At 37.3% G+C, this 17,233-nt stretch overlaps 1 protein-coding gene across 1 annotated transcript in view; it reads right to left on the minus strand.

The window, feature by feature from the left end:
* The window catches only part of DLG2 (discs large MAGUK scaffold protein 2), a 1,831,272-nt gene that overhangs the window by 1,479,887 nt on the left and 334,152 nt on the right, over window positions 1-17,233 (minus strand). The window contains exon 4 of the mRNA XM_036427307.2: window positions 4,113-4,208. Coding sequence (XP_036283200.1) covers window positions 4,113-4,208 — 96 coding nt within the window. The remainder of the gene's footprint in view (window positions 1-4,112; window positions 4,209-17,233) is intronic.

Here is a 17,233-nt window from a genome sequence, read left to right on the forward strand (position 1 = left end):
GTAGATTGGGTGGATGAATTAGGATGTGAACCTTGATCATCTAACTCTAAATCCCATCCCATCCTTGTTATCATGGTGATATGAAAGACTTCCAAAATCATTGAACTCCTGATCCAGGTAGTAAATACCATAAACTTCAAATGTTTGGTTCTAACCAAACATATCTAAACAAATGACACTTAGCTGCTTTCAAACCTATGTGAAAATCAGGCTCCTAAATAGAGATATATCAAATGACCAGAGTCTCATTTCTGTAGTATCTGTATCACTTTAGATGCAGCTATTAAATATATTAATTTTATATTTAAATTTACTAATTAAAAATAGTTTTCTGAATATGTCAGAGTTAGTAGCACAAAAACCTGATTTTCTGCAGTCTTAATACAAAAACCCAGTAATTTATCTTTAATAGATAGAACACTGACCTTGAGGTACTACAATAGGCCTAAAGACAAAGCACAATATTTTAATCAACCAGGAGATGAGGAGTAATTACATTCTATGGTTAAAATTAGTAAAGTGAATTAGCCAGAATTAACAACAGTATTCCATTAAAAAGAAAAGATTACTCCCCCATTAATTCCAGAAACTTAAAAGTTTTCCACTTCACCTTCACTGACATTGAAAAATAGAATATACACTCCATGCTAAAACAGCTTGATCATTATGAGTGTAAAGAATAAAAAGAATAACTTTCCTTGGTAGAATGAACTACCTTGGGAGGTGGTAAGGTGGTAAATATCCTATAACTAGAGGCTTTCCAGCAGATGACAAATTCCCCTTTAGCAGGGCAGCAGTAGAAGAGATTTAAAACAAAGAATTAATGCCCTGGTAGCCATTAAAATGAACTTTAATCCTCTGATTCTTTGGTATTTAGATATTTTTATTATTAAATATATTTTTATTGATTTCAGAGAGGAAAGAAGGGGGAGGGAGAGCAAGAGATAAAAGCATCAATGATGAGAATCATTGATTGGCTGCCTCATGCATGCCCCCTACTGAGGATCAAGCACACAATCCAGGCACATGCCTTTGACTGGAATAAAACCCAGGATCCTTCATTCTGCAGGCAATGCTTTATCCACTGAGTCAAGCCAGCTAAGGCTGATAATGTGGTATTTTATGAGTTCTCCAGGAAGATAAACTCAGAACCATCACTTATAAAATAAGGACCATGGACAGCATCTAAATTATTTTGAACAATGACAAGTAGAAACCCACAATGACCAACTGGTTTTCAGGCAAAAGAATGTTAGACTCTTAGTAATGAAATACAGGCATAAACCCAAGGAAACCCTCAGAACTCTCTGTAATAGAGTCTACCACTTCAATACAATAAATATAAGGACTTATAATTAATTATAATGGACTGAAAATCAACTATTTGCTGAGTAGTACTGATATGCGAAACAGCAAGCTCCCGGACTCTCCTTATGGGATCTTATCCTATAAAGATTAAAGAATAAAATTTGCAGACTGAAATAATTTTAGCAAAACTGTGGAAGTTTATTGCAAGCATATACAAACTCCCCCTGTGAAGGAGTACTCAAAATAGGAGAGCTCTCTCTCTCTAAAATGGGGGGGAAAACAATCCTGTCCAGTGAGTCTCTTTGACTATGGGTTTATAAATGCTGTTAACTCTTTGTTCATCCACTTTCTAATTAGACCCTATCTTTTTTCATGTCCCCTGTGCTCTCCTAATTGGTCATTTTCCCTACATAGTATCAGTTCCAAAGTTTCAAAGCCTACCTGGTGCCCTCTCTTCTTCTTCCCCTTACCTTGAAACATTTCTCTGTCCTCTGTGTATGTAAAATAAATAACCTGGCAGCTTGAGCTATCTCTGCCCATTATGTATATATTCCTCTCCCATGGACCTCCCTTCCATAAAACTGTTTTTCCTGCCTGTAACCTTCTTTCAGTAATAAGCATTTTCATAGTCAGGATCTCTACCTAACTAACCTGTAAGATAAAGAAACTAAAGTTTTTATAATTTAAATAGCATAGGCTAGAAATATGGTTTCCCATGGAGAAAAACAAACAAACAAAAGTTTCCTGAAATATTTGCTAGCATTATTATTGATTTCAGAGAGAGGAAGGGAGAGGGAGAGATAGAAACATCAATGATGAGAGAAAATCATTGATCAGCTGCCTCCTGCAGGAAATTGAGTCCACAACCTGGGCATGTGTCCCTGACCAGAATCAAACCCAGAACCCTTCAATCCACAAGCCGACACTCTATCCAGTGAGCCAAACCAGCCAGGGCAGCACTTATTTAATTTAGCTGCTTGACAAGTTGGCACATTTGTATCCTACTAAGGCCTGATGACTTCATTTTCAGGAAGCAAAAATACTCTCTTGGACAGCCAGGAAATCTAAAATTTTGTTTTCTAAGTATTCAGGAGTCCAGTATGGATGTTTACCTTCTTTCTCCCCTTTTGGAGAAGAACAACAATGCTACTGCCAAATTAGAGGACTTCCTTTCCTGGAAGCACATTTAGCATATTTTAACCATCTCAAATAGTTTCAATACCACCTTCTATGTGAAACAAAAACATTTTTCATCAGAGGAAAATACGGTCTTTTAAAAACCTACTTGATAAACTGATCTCTAGTTCAATTCAGCTCTAGGTTCCATGGCTTTCTTATAAAAGGAAAGACAATTCAACATACAACCTCTCTTATTTTCACTGAATTCCTCACAGCAGTGATCAAAATTCATAATTAGGACTGACTCAGAACTTTGTCCAAGTCTCAAGGACAAGTCAACACTAGGAGGCTCAATCAATTAGCAATGCCAGAAAATCTGTCCAGGTTATAAATGATAAATCAACAGAGACACCATTCTTCATTGAATATTAGAAGACATATCATCTTATATTTGAAAGCTATATGAAGGCCCATGGGGCCATATGAAAGACAGTCATCTCTGCTTGCTAGATTTAGAAAAAAGACATGAAGAAACATCACTGAAGGTCAGTTGCAAAAAGCCTCAATATATTCAATTTCTACAAAATAATCTCCCAAAAGTTTTATGTGTGCTTTAAATACTTAGTTAATGTTCATAAAAATAATATCTGTGATTTGTTTTCTTGTCTTCATAATTAAATTTGGTGTCTTTATAAATAAAATGAAGAATGGAACCCCAATTTATTATATCATTGAGCTATAATAAAGGGTCACCTTCTGACAATTGATCAGAAATAAATTAAATCTGAGGTTGCCAATTAGTAAAATACTTGTACTTGGAAATACACATAGTTTTCACAAGCCCAAGTCCTTGGTTCTTAGTTTCACAAACTCAAGCACAATGGCCTCTTTTACATTGACCTGTAGATGATTTTGATTCCTTGTCTTGAATAAAAACACAAGATGATGCCAAAAGCCTTTTGGCTCAGTGGATAGAGTGTCAGCCTGCGGACTGAAAGGTCCATAATCAATTCCAGTCAAGGGTATGTACCTTGGTTGCAGGCACATCCCCAGTGGGAGGTATACAGGAGGCAGCTGGTCATGTTTCTCATCGATGTTTCTAGCTCTCTATCCCTCTCCCTTCCTCTCTGTAGAAAAATCAATAAAATATATATATATTTAAAAACAACACAAGATGATAATTTTTAAAAAGTACAATTGAAGTAGTTTTTATATTGGTTAGGGGAAGGTATTAAACACACACACACACACACACACACACACACACACACACAAAAAAAAAAAAAAAAAGAAAGAAAGAAAGAAAGAAAGAAAGAAAGAAAGAAAGAAAGAAAGAAAGAAAGAAAAGAAAAAACAGGGTCTAAAAAACACACCAAAGCATAGTGTGAGGTTTATTCTGAAAGAGACCTGAACCAGATAAGAGAGAAGTGAGGTTGCTTACAAAAAGGTTCTGTGATCACTGGCAACTTAAGAATACACACCAAAACACAGAAAACAAAAATTTCAAAATGAAAACATAGTGACTCAAAATGACACGCAGTCAATGTCAGCTCAGTAGCAGGGGAACCCTGTATGCTGACCAGACCAAAGCAAAAATTAGATTATGTCCCAGAGAACAAGACATAGCTTGCCCTATGTCTTGCTGTTTCTAAATGTAGAAACAAAGAGAACACTCTAACACTTACACTTGTCTTCTTGTCAGTTTCATTTCCAAAAAACCAATTGTCTTCATTTTGTTCAATATATGAAGCATTTTCCTTTGGTCCACTGCAACCTGTAAGCTAAAGAAATAAAAAGTTATAAAACATCAGTACTTCCTTGTTTTCTGCAATGTGAAAGAAATATTTTACAATTTTTAACATGCATATTATAATGTCTAAGAACTGAATATTATTAAATATTGCTTGTGTCTGTTTTAGAATAGGAATACACTGTTTAACCACTATTTTTATTATTGCTCCCAAAGAGAAAACATAAAATGGGACAGTTATTCAAAGACAAGCTTTTCTTCAGGGAGTGTTGAGCTTGGATCGTTCAAATGCAAATTGATGATCTGCTAGAAGCTAAACGTGGTTAATAGGAAGATGAAGATAGAAGAGTTGATTGCATTTCATCTAAGTTCCCATACTGTAGTACCCTCTGGAGTCCACAGTACAGGCAGAGGCACTGAGTGACTTTGTTCTGGGTTATCCTTTCAAGGACCTTTCTATGACTACAGCTTTGGATGACTGAAATAATGTTCGCTCATTGGCCATTGTAGAAGATTGTGTTCCCTAAACTCAGGGTTAGTCTCCATTGTGTGCAAATGTCTCACTTAGCCACCTTTGCCTTGTCCTGTAAGAATTAAGGGCTTGAGGAATTGGTTCAAGAAAATGCTGTCTAGCTATTGCTATTGTTACAAATAATAAAGCCATTAGTCTTTGCCCTAGTAGTCTACTGAAAGCACCCATAAAATTGTGGCAGGGTTTCTGGATTGCAAGAAGGGTAAAATCCTAGACCCTTCACAGTTCTTGTCAGTTATGGTGACAAGAACAGAATGTTGAGAGTTGTGGCTTTCTGGATCCTATACCCTCAGCCATTCCAAACATTTCTAACGTCATCCATTCCACTGACTGATAGCACTTGGGATGTAATCTTTCCAACATCTTTTTTGTATCCCACTGGTGGTCAAGGTCCAAAGCCAATGTTTACTCATATGGCAAGGCCCCACTACATTTACAGGGCTTCCTCAATACCTAAACTCCTCTGCGATCTGCCATAATGTTCAATGTGGTTACTATATTGATGATGCCCTGTTAGTTGGCAAGTCAGAAGACTCGGCCTGCAGAAGTGGAAACTGAACTGAGAGAATTAAGGGCCAATCTGGGCAAATTCCCTCTAGATATCAAAGAAAAAACTGTGTGTGTGTGGTTTCAACCTCAAAAAATAGATCCAATACTATATTGGTCTCTAAATATTGGAGAGAATATTGTTTTACATGGACATTTGACTGGATCTTTATTGTCATCTCATACACAAATAAGCATCCTTAAAGTGAGGTCCAAATCAATAGGCTGTATTGGAGGCTCTGGCAAGCTGTGGCATGCTCTCTACCTTTTAGCCCTACAACATTGGGGCTAATTTACTGGGAATTTATGAGTAAGAGAGACAGCTTCCACCCCAAAACCCCCTGAAGCCAAACCCTGGCTCAATGGGGTCCTCAAGGCTCAGGGGTTTACATTAAATGCTCTGGCCTGCTTCACTAAAGGTTTAGTTAACCTGAAACCAATGGTGTCCACTGGGATGCTGAAGTTTACTCTCAGTTCTAGCTACTCAGAACTGAAATGAACATGGTTCCTCCACTCAGGGGCAGAACCCAAGGCTGTTCTCACAGCTCTGACCAATATGCTTCCTGAATCTTAATACCTTAACTGCCTTTCTATGCTCTTGTATCCCCACCATTATTCCTTCCACTGTTAACATCCCATCAATTTGGCTTTCATAGAAATAATAATTTTATTCTGTACTTCATTCTTGTAAAAATACTTTTGATTACTCTTGCTCCAAAACCAGCATTCTATTTCTGACCTTCTTCTCAGAATCAACATTCTTAAAGGACATATTAGTTGTAATGTAACACTAAATATAATAATTTTATATAAAAAAACAAATATAATAATTTAATGAAGCTAGTCATGCTAACCTGACTAGCTTAGGAAATTAAAAAGCAATTCGTTGTGGGTAGTCATGTCCTAGGCTGGTATCATCCCTGACAAAAGTCAATCTTTACCTTAACAACCTAATTGAAACGTCAAAGTGATTTTCCTTTTTTCCAGAGCCTCCAAGCACAAGCACCCCTAGTTGTTATTGAGCTCATTGTTGACTTTTAAATATCCTGCACTCACCTAAGTAAAAGTATGTGCCTATCATTTTAACCTTTATCCAATCCCAGAAGTCCTCCTCACCCCCATAGGCTGTTTAATGTGCTCTTTACCCTATTTTAAGCATTTCCTGCATCTTAGATACCCTTCCTATACTACCGTATTTTTCGGACCATAAGACACACTTTTTCCCCCCCAAAAGTGGGGGGGGGGGGGGGGAAAGTCCCTGCGTCTTATGGTCCAAATATAGCCTACACATATACTTTTAAAAAAAAGTTTTTTTACTTGCCCGGCTCTGTGTGGTCTCTGTGTGCTTGCCCGGCTCTAAAATGGTTCTAAATGCTGCTGTTTACTTTACAGGGTTGATTACATGTGTTTATGACTGTGATGTTGGGTTTTAATGCACATAAAATATTTTAGGACACTATTTGTTTTAGAATCTTTTTTTCTTCATTTTCCTTCTCTAAAAACTGGTGCGTCTTATGGTCCGGAGCGTCTTATGGTCCAAAAAATACAGTAACTCTTGACACAGAGAAGTCTTTTCCACCTGTTCTATATGATTCTCACATTTTCCTGTTACTTTCTCTGAATTTCTAGCGGTTTCTCCCAGTGTCCTATAATTTGCATTCTCCTTTAAGTATAAGCATTGCCCACATGTACAAACAACTTCCTACACTCTGTTCTGAACATGAGAAGCTCTGTAACATTGTCTCTCAACTATGTTTTAGGGTTTAATGCAACTTTGCAGTGGAGTCTAAGGCTTTCCAAAGTTGCTTAAATGTGCTTATTTTTCTATTTCAAGAATATTCTGCAATGTATGACACACATTTACAGTTCTAGGCTTCCTTAAGTAAATAATAGAGGTTTTATAGACAGTTTAATATGCTCTTTACTCTATTTTAAGCATTTCCTGCATCTTAGATACCCTTCCTATACTAACTCTTGGCACCAAGAAGTCTTTTCCACCTGTTCTATACAAGTTCTTACTTTTTACTGATACTTTCTCTGAATTACTAGTGGTTTCTCACAGTGTCCTATAATTTGCATTATTCTCTAAATTTAAGCATTGCCCTCATGTACAAACAACTTCCTACACACTGTTCAGAACCTGAGAAGCTCTGTAACATTGTCTCTCAACTATGTTTTAGAGTTTAATGCTACATTGCAGTGAAGTCTAAGGCTTTCCAAAGCTGCTTAAATGAGTTTATTTCTCTATTTTAAGGATATTCTGCATTGCATGATACACATTTACAGTTCTAGGCTACTTTTAACTGAAAAATAGAGGATACACAGACTGTTTAATGTGCTCTTTATCCTACTTTATGGACTTTCTATATTTTAGATACCCTTTCTACACTAACTCCTGACTCTGAGAAGTCTTTTCCACCTGTTCTATACTATTATAGTTCTTACCTATGTACTGTTACTTTCTCTGAATTACTCATGTTACCCCCCCCCCCCACACACACACACACACTTTGCTTTCACCCGCTTCCCTAATCTATCGCAAATGGAGTTCATATAACCCAATTATGTCTCTCCTTTTGATTGTAATGTATAAAATAAGGTGCAAACTGCCATTCTCCAGAGCATTATCTCAATACCTTGAGATTCTGCTTCCTGGCAATTGTCAACAATTTGACTCAAAAAAACTCACAGAATTTCTTTACGGGTTTGAATGTTTCTTGTGTTAACATAAGCTAGGTGTTTGGAGGATATGGGTAGTTTATGTCCACTTATCTCATTTAGAATAAAACAGAAACTTAGAAAGTAAACAGTATCATCCTTATTTCCCAAATAAGAAAACAGAGCCTAGTTCTATCTAACCACTGCGCTAAACTCTGGCACCACTTTCTTACCCCCTCACTTATCCTTTAACCTTTCAAAATGTGGTGCCCAGACTAACAACCATCAGCATTACCCAGAGACTTGCTAGAAAGACACATTCTTGGGCCTCGCCCCCAACCTACTGACTCCGAAACTGTAGGGGTGAGAACTGCAATCTGTGTTTCTTGTGTGATTTTGACACATCCGAGTTTGAAAGCCACTGATCTAGATGTCAAGGTGTCAAATGATGGCAAGTGCTTAAAATAAATAAAGTGAGCCACCAGGTGTAAGAAATATTTAGGAAGAGATGGATAGTCCTTGGCAGAAAGGAGAGCTCATGCCCTGTCTAATAAGAGCAATCTCTAGTCATTTCCAAGCATGTTCGTTGCAATGAGAAAACCCAAACCCAATGCTGCAAGATGTTTAAAATTTTCAAGACAACTTGGAAGTCTGAACTTTTATGTGAAATACCTTGATTTTTAAAGGTGGACAAAAAGCATATATTTTTAAAATACCATATGCGCTAAGTCAGAATAGATCAAACAAAATACAAACTCAGGCAGGAGTCTGCACAGGGCAGCCACTTGCGCCTTCCGCTTCAGTCCCTGAATGCTGCCATTTTCCCCCTGAATACTGACCTGACTGCAAGCTTACAGCTCACCAAGGACCTTCTAGTCTTCACTGTTTTCCACTTTCTCTGACTTTCAATAGTCCTCCCCATCTTCCTTTATTTTTCCTCTGGCATTTAATATCATTACTACTTCCTGCTCCTTGAAACTGTTATCTCCTAGTTGACACCCTATCTTTAGGTGATTGATTACTCCTTTTATTTCCTCTTCCTCTTTTTAGCACCGGAGCTCAGCTGTTTTTCCTTTCCTCCATCTCTTCTCACTCCCAGAAGACTCAAGTCTAAAGAATCTGTCCCCCAATTTCTAGTCTTACACTTTCAGTTACTTGCCTGTATTACCTCCGAAACTCACATTGGTACCTCAAATCTGTTCAATATAAATGGAATCATTTTCTCTTCAGAACCCACTTCTACTCCTGGGTACTCCATTTCTGTCACTTCGCAATATTTTAAGAACTATATATATGCATCCCTCTTTCACAAAGTCTATATACTACTCTTTTTTAAGCTAGATGAAGTGCTCTCATTTATGATGCTCCCATGATATATACTTCTGCTTTATATTTTTAATGACTAGTAACCTGTGTTTCAAAGAATAACTTAGAATATAAACAAAAGGAAAAATGAACTTATTATTTTTATATTATCTACTCAAATAGATTTTAAGTTTCTTGAAAATGATTGATATCCTTCATGTGCCAGGTGCCAGAGACATAGAAGCATGGAACAAACTGGAATATTAGAGGGAAGATGGGATAGGTGGGTGGGTGGGTGTGTGGGAAAAGGTCAACCAAACAATTTGTATGCATATATGCATAATTCATAGGCACAAACAATAAGGTGGTGAAGGCTCTAGGCAGGGGCAGAGCATATTAGAAGGGTTCAATGGGGAAAAAAGGGGACTTAAGTAATACTTTCAACAATGAAGAGTTAAAAATAAATAAATAATAATCAGAGGCCCAGAAATCCTATATCATAAAAGCCTAATATGCTGAGTCCAACCAGTCGACAAGTCGCTATGATGCACACTGACCACCAGGGGGCAGATGCTCTGCTGGTCAGTTAGCTTACTGCTGGCATCCAGCTGATAGGGACTGGGTGAGATGGGCTGGACATGCCCTAGAACCCTCCTGTGGTCACTCCCTGGCTGGCCAACTTCTAGCATTCCTACCACAGCCCCAATCTTACACCATTGGGGTCCCTCAGCCTATCCTGCACCCTCTCACAATCTGGGACCCCTCAGGGGATGTTGGAGAGCCAGTTTTGGCCCAATCCCTATAGGTCAGGCTGAAGGACCCCACCAGTACACAAATCTATGCACCGGGCTTCTAGTGTATATATATATATAAACCAACTTTACTTTAAACCAATTCATCTCTTATATATCTCAGAGAAGTTTTCTACTTAAAAAAAAAATCTTTAGCAAATGTTCTTTTTCATCTGTAACTCTTCATGTAAGATAAATTAGCACTCACCTAAATTTAATTGTTTTATAGCCTTGTTTATTTTTTAACTTATTTTTTTGTTCATTTATTTATACCGTTTGGTTCAAACCTGGCATTCTTTTCTTTGAAATTTGTGTCAGTACTGCTGAGCATCATGCACAAAATCTGTGTCAGGAATCAAAAGCCTTTTAGATTCCCAAAATTAAGTCTAAGAAGCTCTGTGATGCTGGCCAGTGGGAGCACCGTCCCCTCTATCCCCTATGAATGTGAAGTATACAGATGAGCCAGCAGTATATCCCAGGTGTGTTCTGGAGTTGTCCAATCCTATTCATATTTTCTGGCTTATACCTATGAAGTACCTGGTTTTACTTCACTTTGTGATATCCTCTTCATTTTTTAAAATATATATTTGTATTGATTTCAGAGAGGAAAGGAAGAGGGAGAGACAGAAACATCAGTGATTAGAGAATCATCAGAGAATCGTTTATCAGCTGCCTCCTGCAGGCCTCCACCAGAGATAAAGCCCACAACCCCGGCACAAGCCCTCTACCTGAATAGAACCTGAGACCCTTCAGTCCACAGGCTGATGCTCTCTCAACTGGGCAAAACAACCTAGGGCTGAAATAACCTGTTAAGATGTAAGAAACATTGCGAACTACAGGACTGTGAGGTTGAATACCTTTTCATGTCATAGGAAACAACCTGCTACTGATTTATACATTCTGGTTCAGCTTTACAAACTGATGAAACTAAGTTCTTTTCTTTTCTGAGAGAAGAGTAAACTCCATTATTATGTATATCCTCCAGATAAAGGCCTTGGGAACTCTTTAAAAGCTGAAGGAAGAAACAAATTAGGCATGCTGTAAGAGCTCAAGAGAAGAGAGTACCAGTTTTTAAGAAATGTTCTCAGCCTGTTTATTGATTTAACAAATATCCATCACATTCTATTACATGTAGTTCATAAACAACAGCAAAAAAAATTAATATAACAAAGAAGATAAGATATATACAAATGTCACTATAAAAGCAAGTAGAAAGCTATGAACATCATATAAGAAATGGGGACAAAGTGCTGTGGAAATTTAAAACATTTCAATTATGCTTACTGTGCTAGAGCTGGAGGGAACTTAGACTGAAGTAGGTGAAACAATTGTATAAACCGATCAATTGAATTCAAGTTTGAAATAAAGAAACATACAACAAAAAATGCCTTGAAGACAAGTTGGGACATAAGTGGAGCCATGGGTTAATAAAACAGAAGAAGGTAGTTGGAGAAGGACACTTATATACTGTTGTTCAACCATGAGGCAAGGACTTTTAAAAAATAAAATAGAAAAGGTCATAAGCAGAAACCAGTTTTAGATGTTAAACCAAATAATTTTGATTATCTCATGAAAAATAGGAAACCAGAGAAAGGTTGAGGGGAGAAATGATAGGGAAGTAGGAGAGGGGTCAAATGGGAGAAATATTTTAAAAAGTTAAGATCACATAAACATATTAGCCTTATTATTTCTAAATTTTAAAATACATTTTGAAATAATTTGAGGCTAAGAAAATGTTGAAGAAATAAAGTAAAGAATACCATGTTCTTCACACACATTTCCAAAATGTTATTATAAATAACTACAGTACAATGATTAAAATCTAGAAAATAGCAATTGCTATTGAGAAGGCTAAGTCCTATTTTGGTAAAAATTACTGTTTGAAATTCTCTGCTATTAAATGATCACTTATTCTGTGAGTCAACTCTGCAACTCTGTTATATTTAGACTAGAGGCCCGGTGCACGAAATTTGTGTGCGTGAGGGGTGGGGGGAAGAGTAGGGAGGAGTGTCTCCCAGCCCAACCTGCACACTCTTCAATCTGGGACCCCTTGAAGGATGTCTGACTGCCCCTTTAGGCCCGATCCCATTCAGACATCCCTCTCATAATCCAGGACTACTGGCTACCAACTGCTCCCATGCCTGCCTTCCAAATTGCTCCTAACAATTTCTGCCTGCCAGCCTGATCACCCCCTAACCATTCCCCTGCCAAACTGATTGATGCCTAACGACTCCCCTGCCAGCCTGTTTGCTCCGGTCTGCCCTCCACTGCAGGCCTGGTCACCCCCAACTTCCCTCCTCTGCCAGCTTGGTCAACCCTAACTGTACTCCCCTGCAGCCTTGATTGCCCCCAACTGCCCTCCCTTGTAGGCCTGGTCCCTCCCAACTGCTCTCCCCTGCTGGCCATTTTGTGGTGGCCATCTTGTGTCCACATGGGGGCAGGATCTTTGACCACATGGGGGCAGCTATCTTATGTTGGAGTGATGGTCAATTTGCATATTACTCTTTTATTAGATAAGATAAAGGCTTGTTACACAGAAGGGGGCTAGATGGCAGGCCCTGAAGGGTGTCCTGGATTAGGGTGGAGATTCCTTGGGGCATGGGGCAGCCTGGGCGAGGGGCCTGTAATGGTTTGCATACTGGCCACACACCCTGTGGACCCAATTGGAGGCCCTGGTACCTGGGATTTATTTACCTTCTACAATTGAAACTTAGTAGCCTAGAGCAGAGCCAAGCCTTCTGCTAGCTCCTTCGTGGAAGCCATTTCTGTTGGGATTGAATTACCTTCTATAGTTGAAACTTTATAGCCTTAAGCAGAGGCCTGTGCTGGCCAGGTTGTGCGGAATGCGTGGTTTCCTCCATCACCAGGGAAACCCAAGCCTCACTCCTGCTCTCTCCATGGCCATAACCATCTTGTTTGGGTTAATTTGCATGCTTGCTCCAATTGGCTGATGAGCGTGGCTGGTGGGTATAGCTGAGTGATTGTTAATTTGCATATTACTCTTTTATTAGATTAGGGGTGTCGAACTCAATCAGAGAAGGGGCCAAAATCTAAAATCCAGCCTAAATCGCGGGCCGAATGGTTTACTGAACAGTCATAAACTGTCATTGTGATGGAAACGCAGCGGAGTGCAGTGATGACAGCGCAGTTCGGGCCACATTGCAGGGCCTGGCGGGACGGATTTGGCCCGCGGGCCTTGTGTTTGACACATGTGTATTAGATAGAATGTCCCCTTATTCTGTAAATTAACTTTGAAGATAAACTTGGCTGTCTGACCTTTTAGCTAGCCATCTGACGTAAGGTCCAGAAAAATCCTTATTTGGGAGACAGAGGGGGTGGGAAGATATAAATAAGGAAAGCGTCCTCCATCTTTTTGCCTAGAAATTTGGGAGACATCTCCCTCTGGGCCCACGTGCAAATAAACAGTGTAACTCAATTTCTCTAGGCATGGCTTTTTTTTTCTCTGGTCTTCTGTAAGCATCATTTCATCTGTAACACTATATAAAGCTTATTCAAAGTTTACCAGTTATCCTCCTAATGTCATTAGCTTTTGGTACAGGAATACTTATGGCATGATTTTTATGTATTTTTAATTCCTTTAATCTGGAAAATTCACAGTCTTTCTATGTCTTTTGAAACCTTGGTGTTTTGAAGAGTACTGAAAAGACATTTTGTCAAATGTTCTTAATGTGAGTTTGACTGATACTTCCTAATGATTAAATTCAGATTATACATATATCTTGAAATTATCGCAGAAGCTATAATGTGTACTTCTCAGTACACCATTATCAGGAAGCACATGATAATAGTTTGTCCCATTGATTGTTAATGTTACATTTGATTGCTTTGAAGCAGAATTTTTGTACTGGAACCTAGATTCTTTGTCCAGCTGAGTCAAAGAATGAATCCACAGACAGAAGATGGTATAGCAAAAGTGGAGATTTATTGAAAAACAAGTACATACTCACACATAGGGAGGGAAAAAGTCCCACAGAACAGACTCACTACATGGGGAGGGGTAAAGAGTTCCACTGAGTTCCTTTCCCCTATGACTTATAAAAGCTACAGATCCTTGCTGATTAGTCATTATTTCCTTGGACTGGTTACTATAGTAACTCCTTCTTTATTGTTTCCTATTCCCTTTGGGTTTTCTTCTTGTCTTTCTGAATGAAGGGCTTCCTTCTTTTTATTTTGTAAATATACACCTTTTGCTGTTCCCAGCTCCCTCATTCTATGGAAATGTACCTGTTGCAGCTTTTCAGCTCCCCTTTTCTATGGAAATATACCTTCTGCTACTCTGTATCCCTATGTTTCTTCCATGGCCCCCTTCATTTCTAAAATTTCTTAAACCTGTCTTTTTCATCCCCCCCAAATTCCTGCTTCAGGTTAGCTAAGGAGGTTCTGCTGGGTTTCTCCACTGTAACGTTAGTATTTTCCCTGATCAACTAATAAGAGTTTTATAGATGTCAATCCAGTGTAGATAAAATCTTGTGTTTCACCTTTTTCACTCACTAATTTTACATTTATTGATCATTCTTGTTGGAGGTGGCCAATGGTGATTTTCTAATTCCTTTATTCCTTTTGTGCTTACTAGTTGTCAGGAGAAGAGCATTCTCCACTTCATTTGTTTATTCATCAATTCACATAATTTTACCAAAAAAACTCATGGATTTTCAATTTATTATATGGGTTATAAACTATTATTCACATTGTCCCAAATTTGGCCATGGGGATTCCCCTCAAGGTGGCCTTTGTGTCCTTTTGAAATATCTTCATTTTGTTTAGAGCACTTTCTTACATCCTAGCAGAGTGAGATGTTTTAGACTTATCTTTGACTTTCTTTCTCTGCCCCAAGTCTTTATAGCTATACAAAAAGATATATTCATAGGAGAGTTACTCTTCTCTTATTTTTTTTATTCCAATATAATCATTCTCTTTAAATAACCAATATCATTAATATCTGACTTAGCCTTACAATTTCACTCTTGCATAAAGAAGTAAATATATGTGTGTTTTTATTTCATACACCTTACATAAAAGATAGCATATCATAGGTATTATTTTGGCACTTGGTTCTTTTTACTTTAACAATATATCCTGGAAATAACTCTATATTAGTTCATAGAAATCTTTCTCATTTTCTGCATATCTGTATGGTAGTTAACCAGACTTTTTAAAGGTTTACAATGACAAAGACTTCTGTCTCCAGCCATGATAGAGTACTAGTATGTGGTACTGGATAAGATTAACTATCATAAACTGCATGAAAAATATATGAAGCAACACTTAAGATTTTGGAGAAGAGGCAATGCAGGACTATGATTTCATGAGAAAACAGAAACATATAAGGAGAGCCACACAATATCTCTGACTTTTGCCTAGAGATACTTAATGCACTGAGAAACTGAGAAATAAATAACAGTGGCCTCTCTAATGAGGTTTAAGATCAAAATTCAGAACTGCAAAGGAGATGAAATTTGCAGAACAAGGTACCAAAAAGAGAAATCTCAGAAGAGAAGTTGCTCTGGATACTAGCATACGGTTTCTTTTAAGTCTTTGGCTTAATAAAATGCTTCACTACAGAAAAAAAGTCTTCAATGCCTGACATAAAATAGCTATTGGGGACCTGTAAGCAGAATAGATATATCAGAGGCTACACAGTGCTAAACAACGTGTCATTTGACCAGTCAGAGAGGAGAGAAAATACACAACACTCCAGGAATTCAAAATGAGGAATTAGAAAGCCATTATCTAGAAATACAGTTATCCTATACTTAAAATAATAGCTATTCTAGAACTGCTATACAAAAGCTTTAAACACAAATGTTGAAAGTATTATTCATTTGTCAGTAAATTAACTACCTGCCAAACAAAACTCAACACTATTTAAAGACAGACAATAAAATCCAAATTCTCAAAATGATGAATTAATACTATTCATATGCAATCAGCATTTGCTAGTCATGTAAAGAAGCATAAAAACATTACCTTTTATGGGAGAGGGGGAGCCAAATTAACACAAACAAATCCAAATATCTCAAAAGCATTAGAATTAACAAATGAAGATTTAAAAATGGCTATTACAAATATGCTAAAGGATTTAAAAGAAAAGGTAAACATAATGAGTGAACAGATGGGAGAGGATTAATGGCAAAAGAAAATTATATAAAAGAACCAAATAGAAATTTAACACCTAAAAATTTCAATATACAATAATTAAAAAATATATATTGAATGGGCTTAACAGGAGATTAGATGCTACAAAAGAAAATGACAGTGAGTTTAAGGATGAAGCAACAAAATGATTATAGAGAAAAAAAATTAAATTTAAACAATTAAAAATAAGAAAATAACTCATTGTTATTTTACTTTTTTATTTTTATTTTTTTATATTTTATTGATTTTTTACAGAGAGGAAGAGAGAAGGATAGAGAGCTAGAAACATCGATGAAAGAGAAATATCGACCAGCTGCCTCCTGCACACCCCCTACTGGGGATGTGCCTGCAACCAATGTACATGCCCTTGACCGGAATCGAACCTGGGACCTTTCAGTCCGCAGACCGATGCTCTGTCCACTGAGCCAAACTGGTTTCGGCCTTGTTATTTTATATACATAATCAAATTTGCAGATGAAGAGCATATAAGAAAAATGGGAGTAGGAAAATTTTAAAGATATAATGACTGAAATTTTTTCAAATATGATGAAAAACATAAACCCAAAGATCTAAGAATCTAAACAAATCCTACAGAGGATAAACACAATGAAAGCTAAACTCAGATACTTTGAACTATATACTCAAAGTCAAATTAATGGAAACCGAAGATCAACAAAAAAACTCTTAAAAGCAATTAGTCAAATGAATATATCACATAGTGGGGAATACCTAATAGGGTTGATAAAAATGGAACTCTAGTGAATATCAGTTAATCTACACACACACACACACACACACACACACACATACACACACACAAACACACAAAAAAAATAGAAAAAAGAAAAAAATACCATCATCATCCTTAATAACAACAAAAATGGGACATGTGGAAAACTAAGTTAGCCTTACTACAGAAGTTCAAATCTTACTCAACCAGTGATTTAAATAAAGGAAAATAAAGAGAACCTGGAATGATAAAGCAGAGAGGAAAATGTTAATGAATGGGAACTAATCCGATAATGTTTTGCTCATTTGAATTTGTGAATTTATCAAATAAATAAATAC

The sequence above is a fragment of the Pipistrellus kuhlii genome, unplaced genomic scaffold (assembly GCF_014108245.1).
Source record: "Pipistrellus kuhlii isolate mPipKuh1 unplaced genomic scaffold, mPipKuh1.p scaffold_m20_p_9, whole genome shotgun sequence".
NCBI classification, from domain to species: domain Eukaryota; kingdom Metazoa; phylum Chordata; class Mammalia; order Chiroptera; family Vespertilionidae; genus Pipistrellus; species Pipistrellus kuhlii.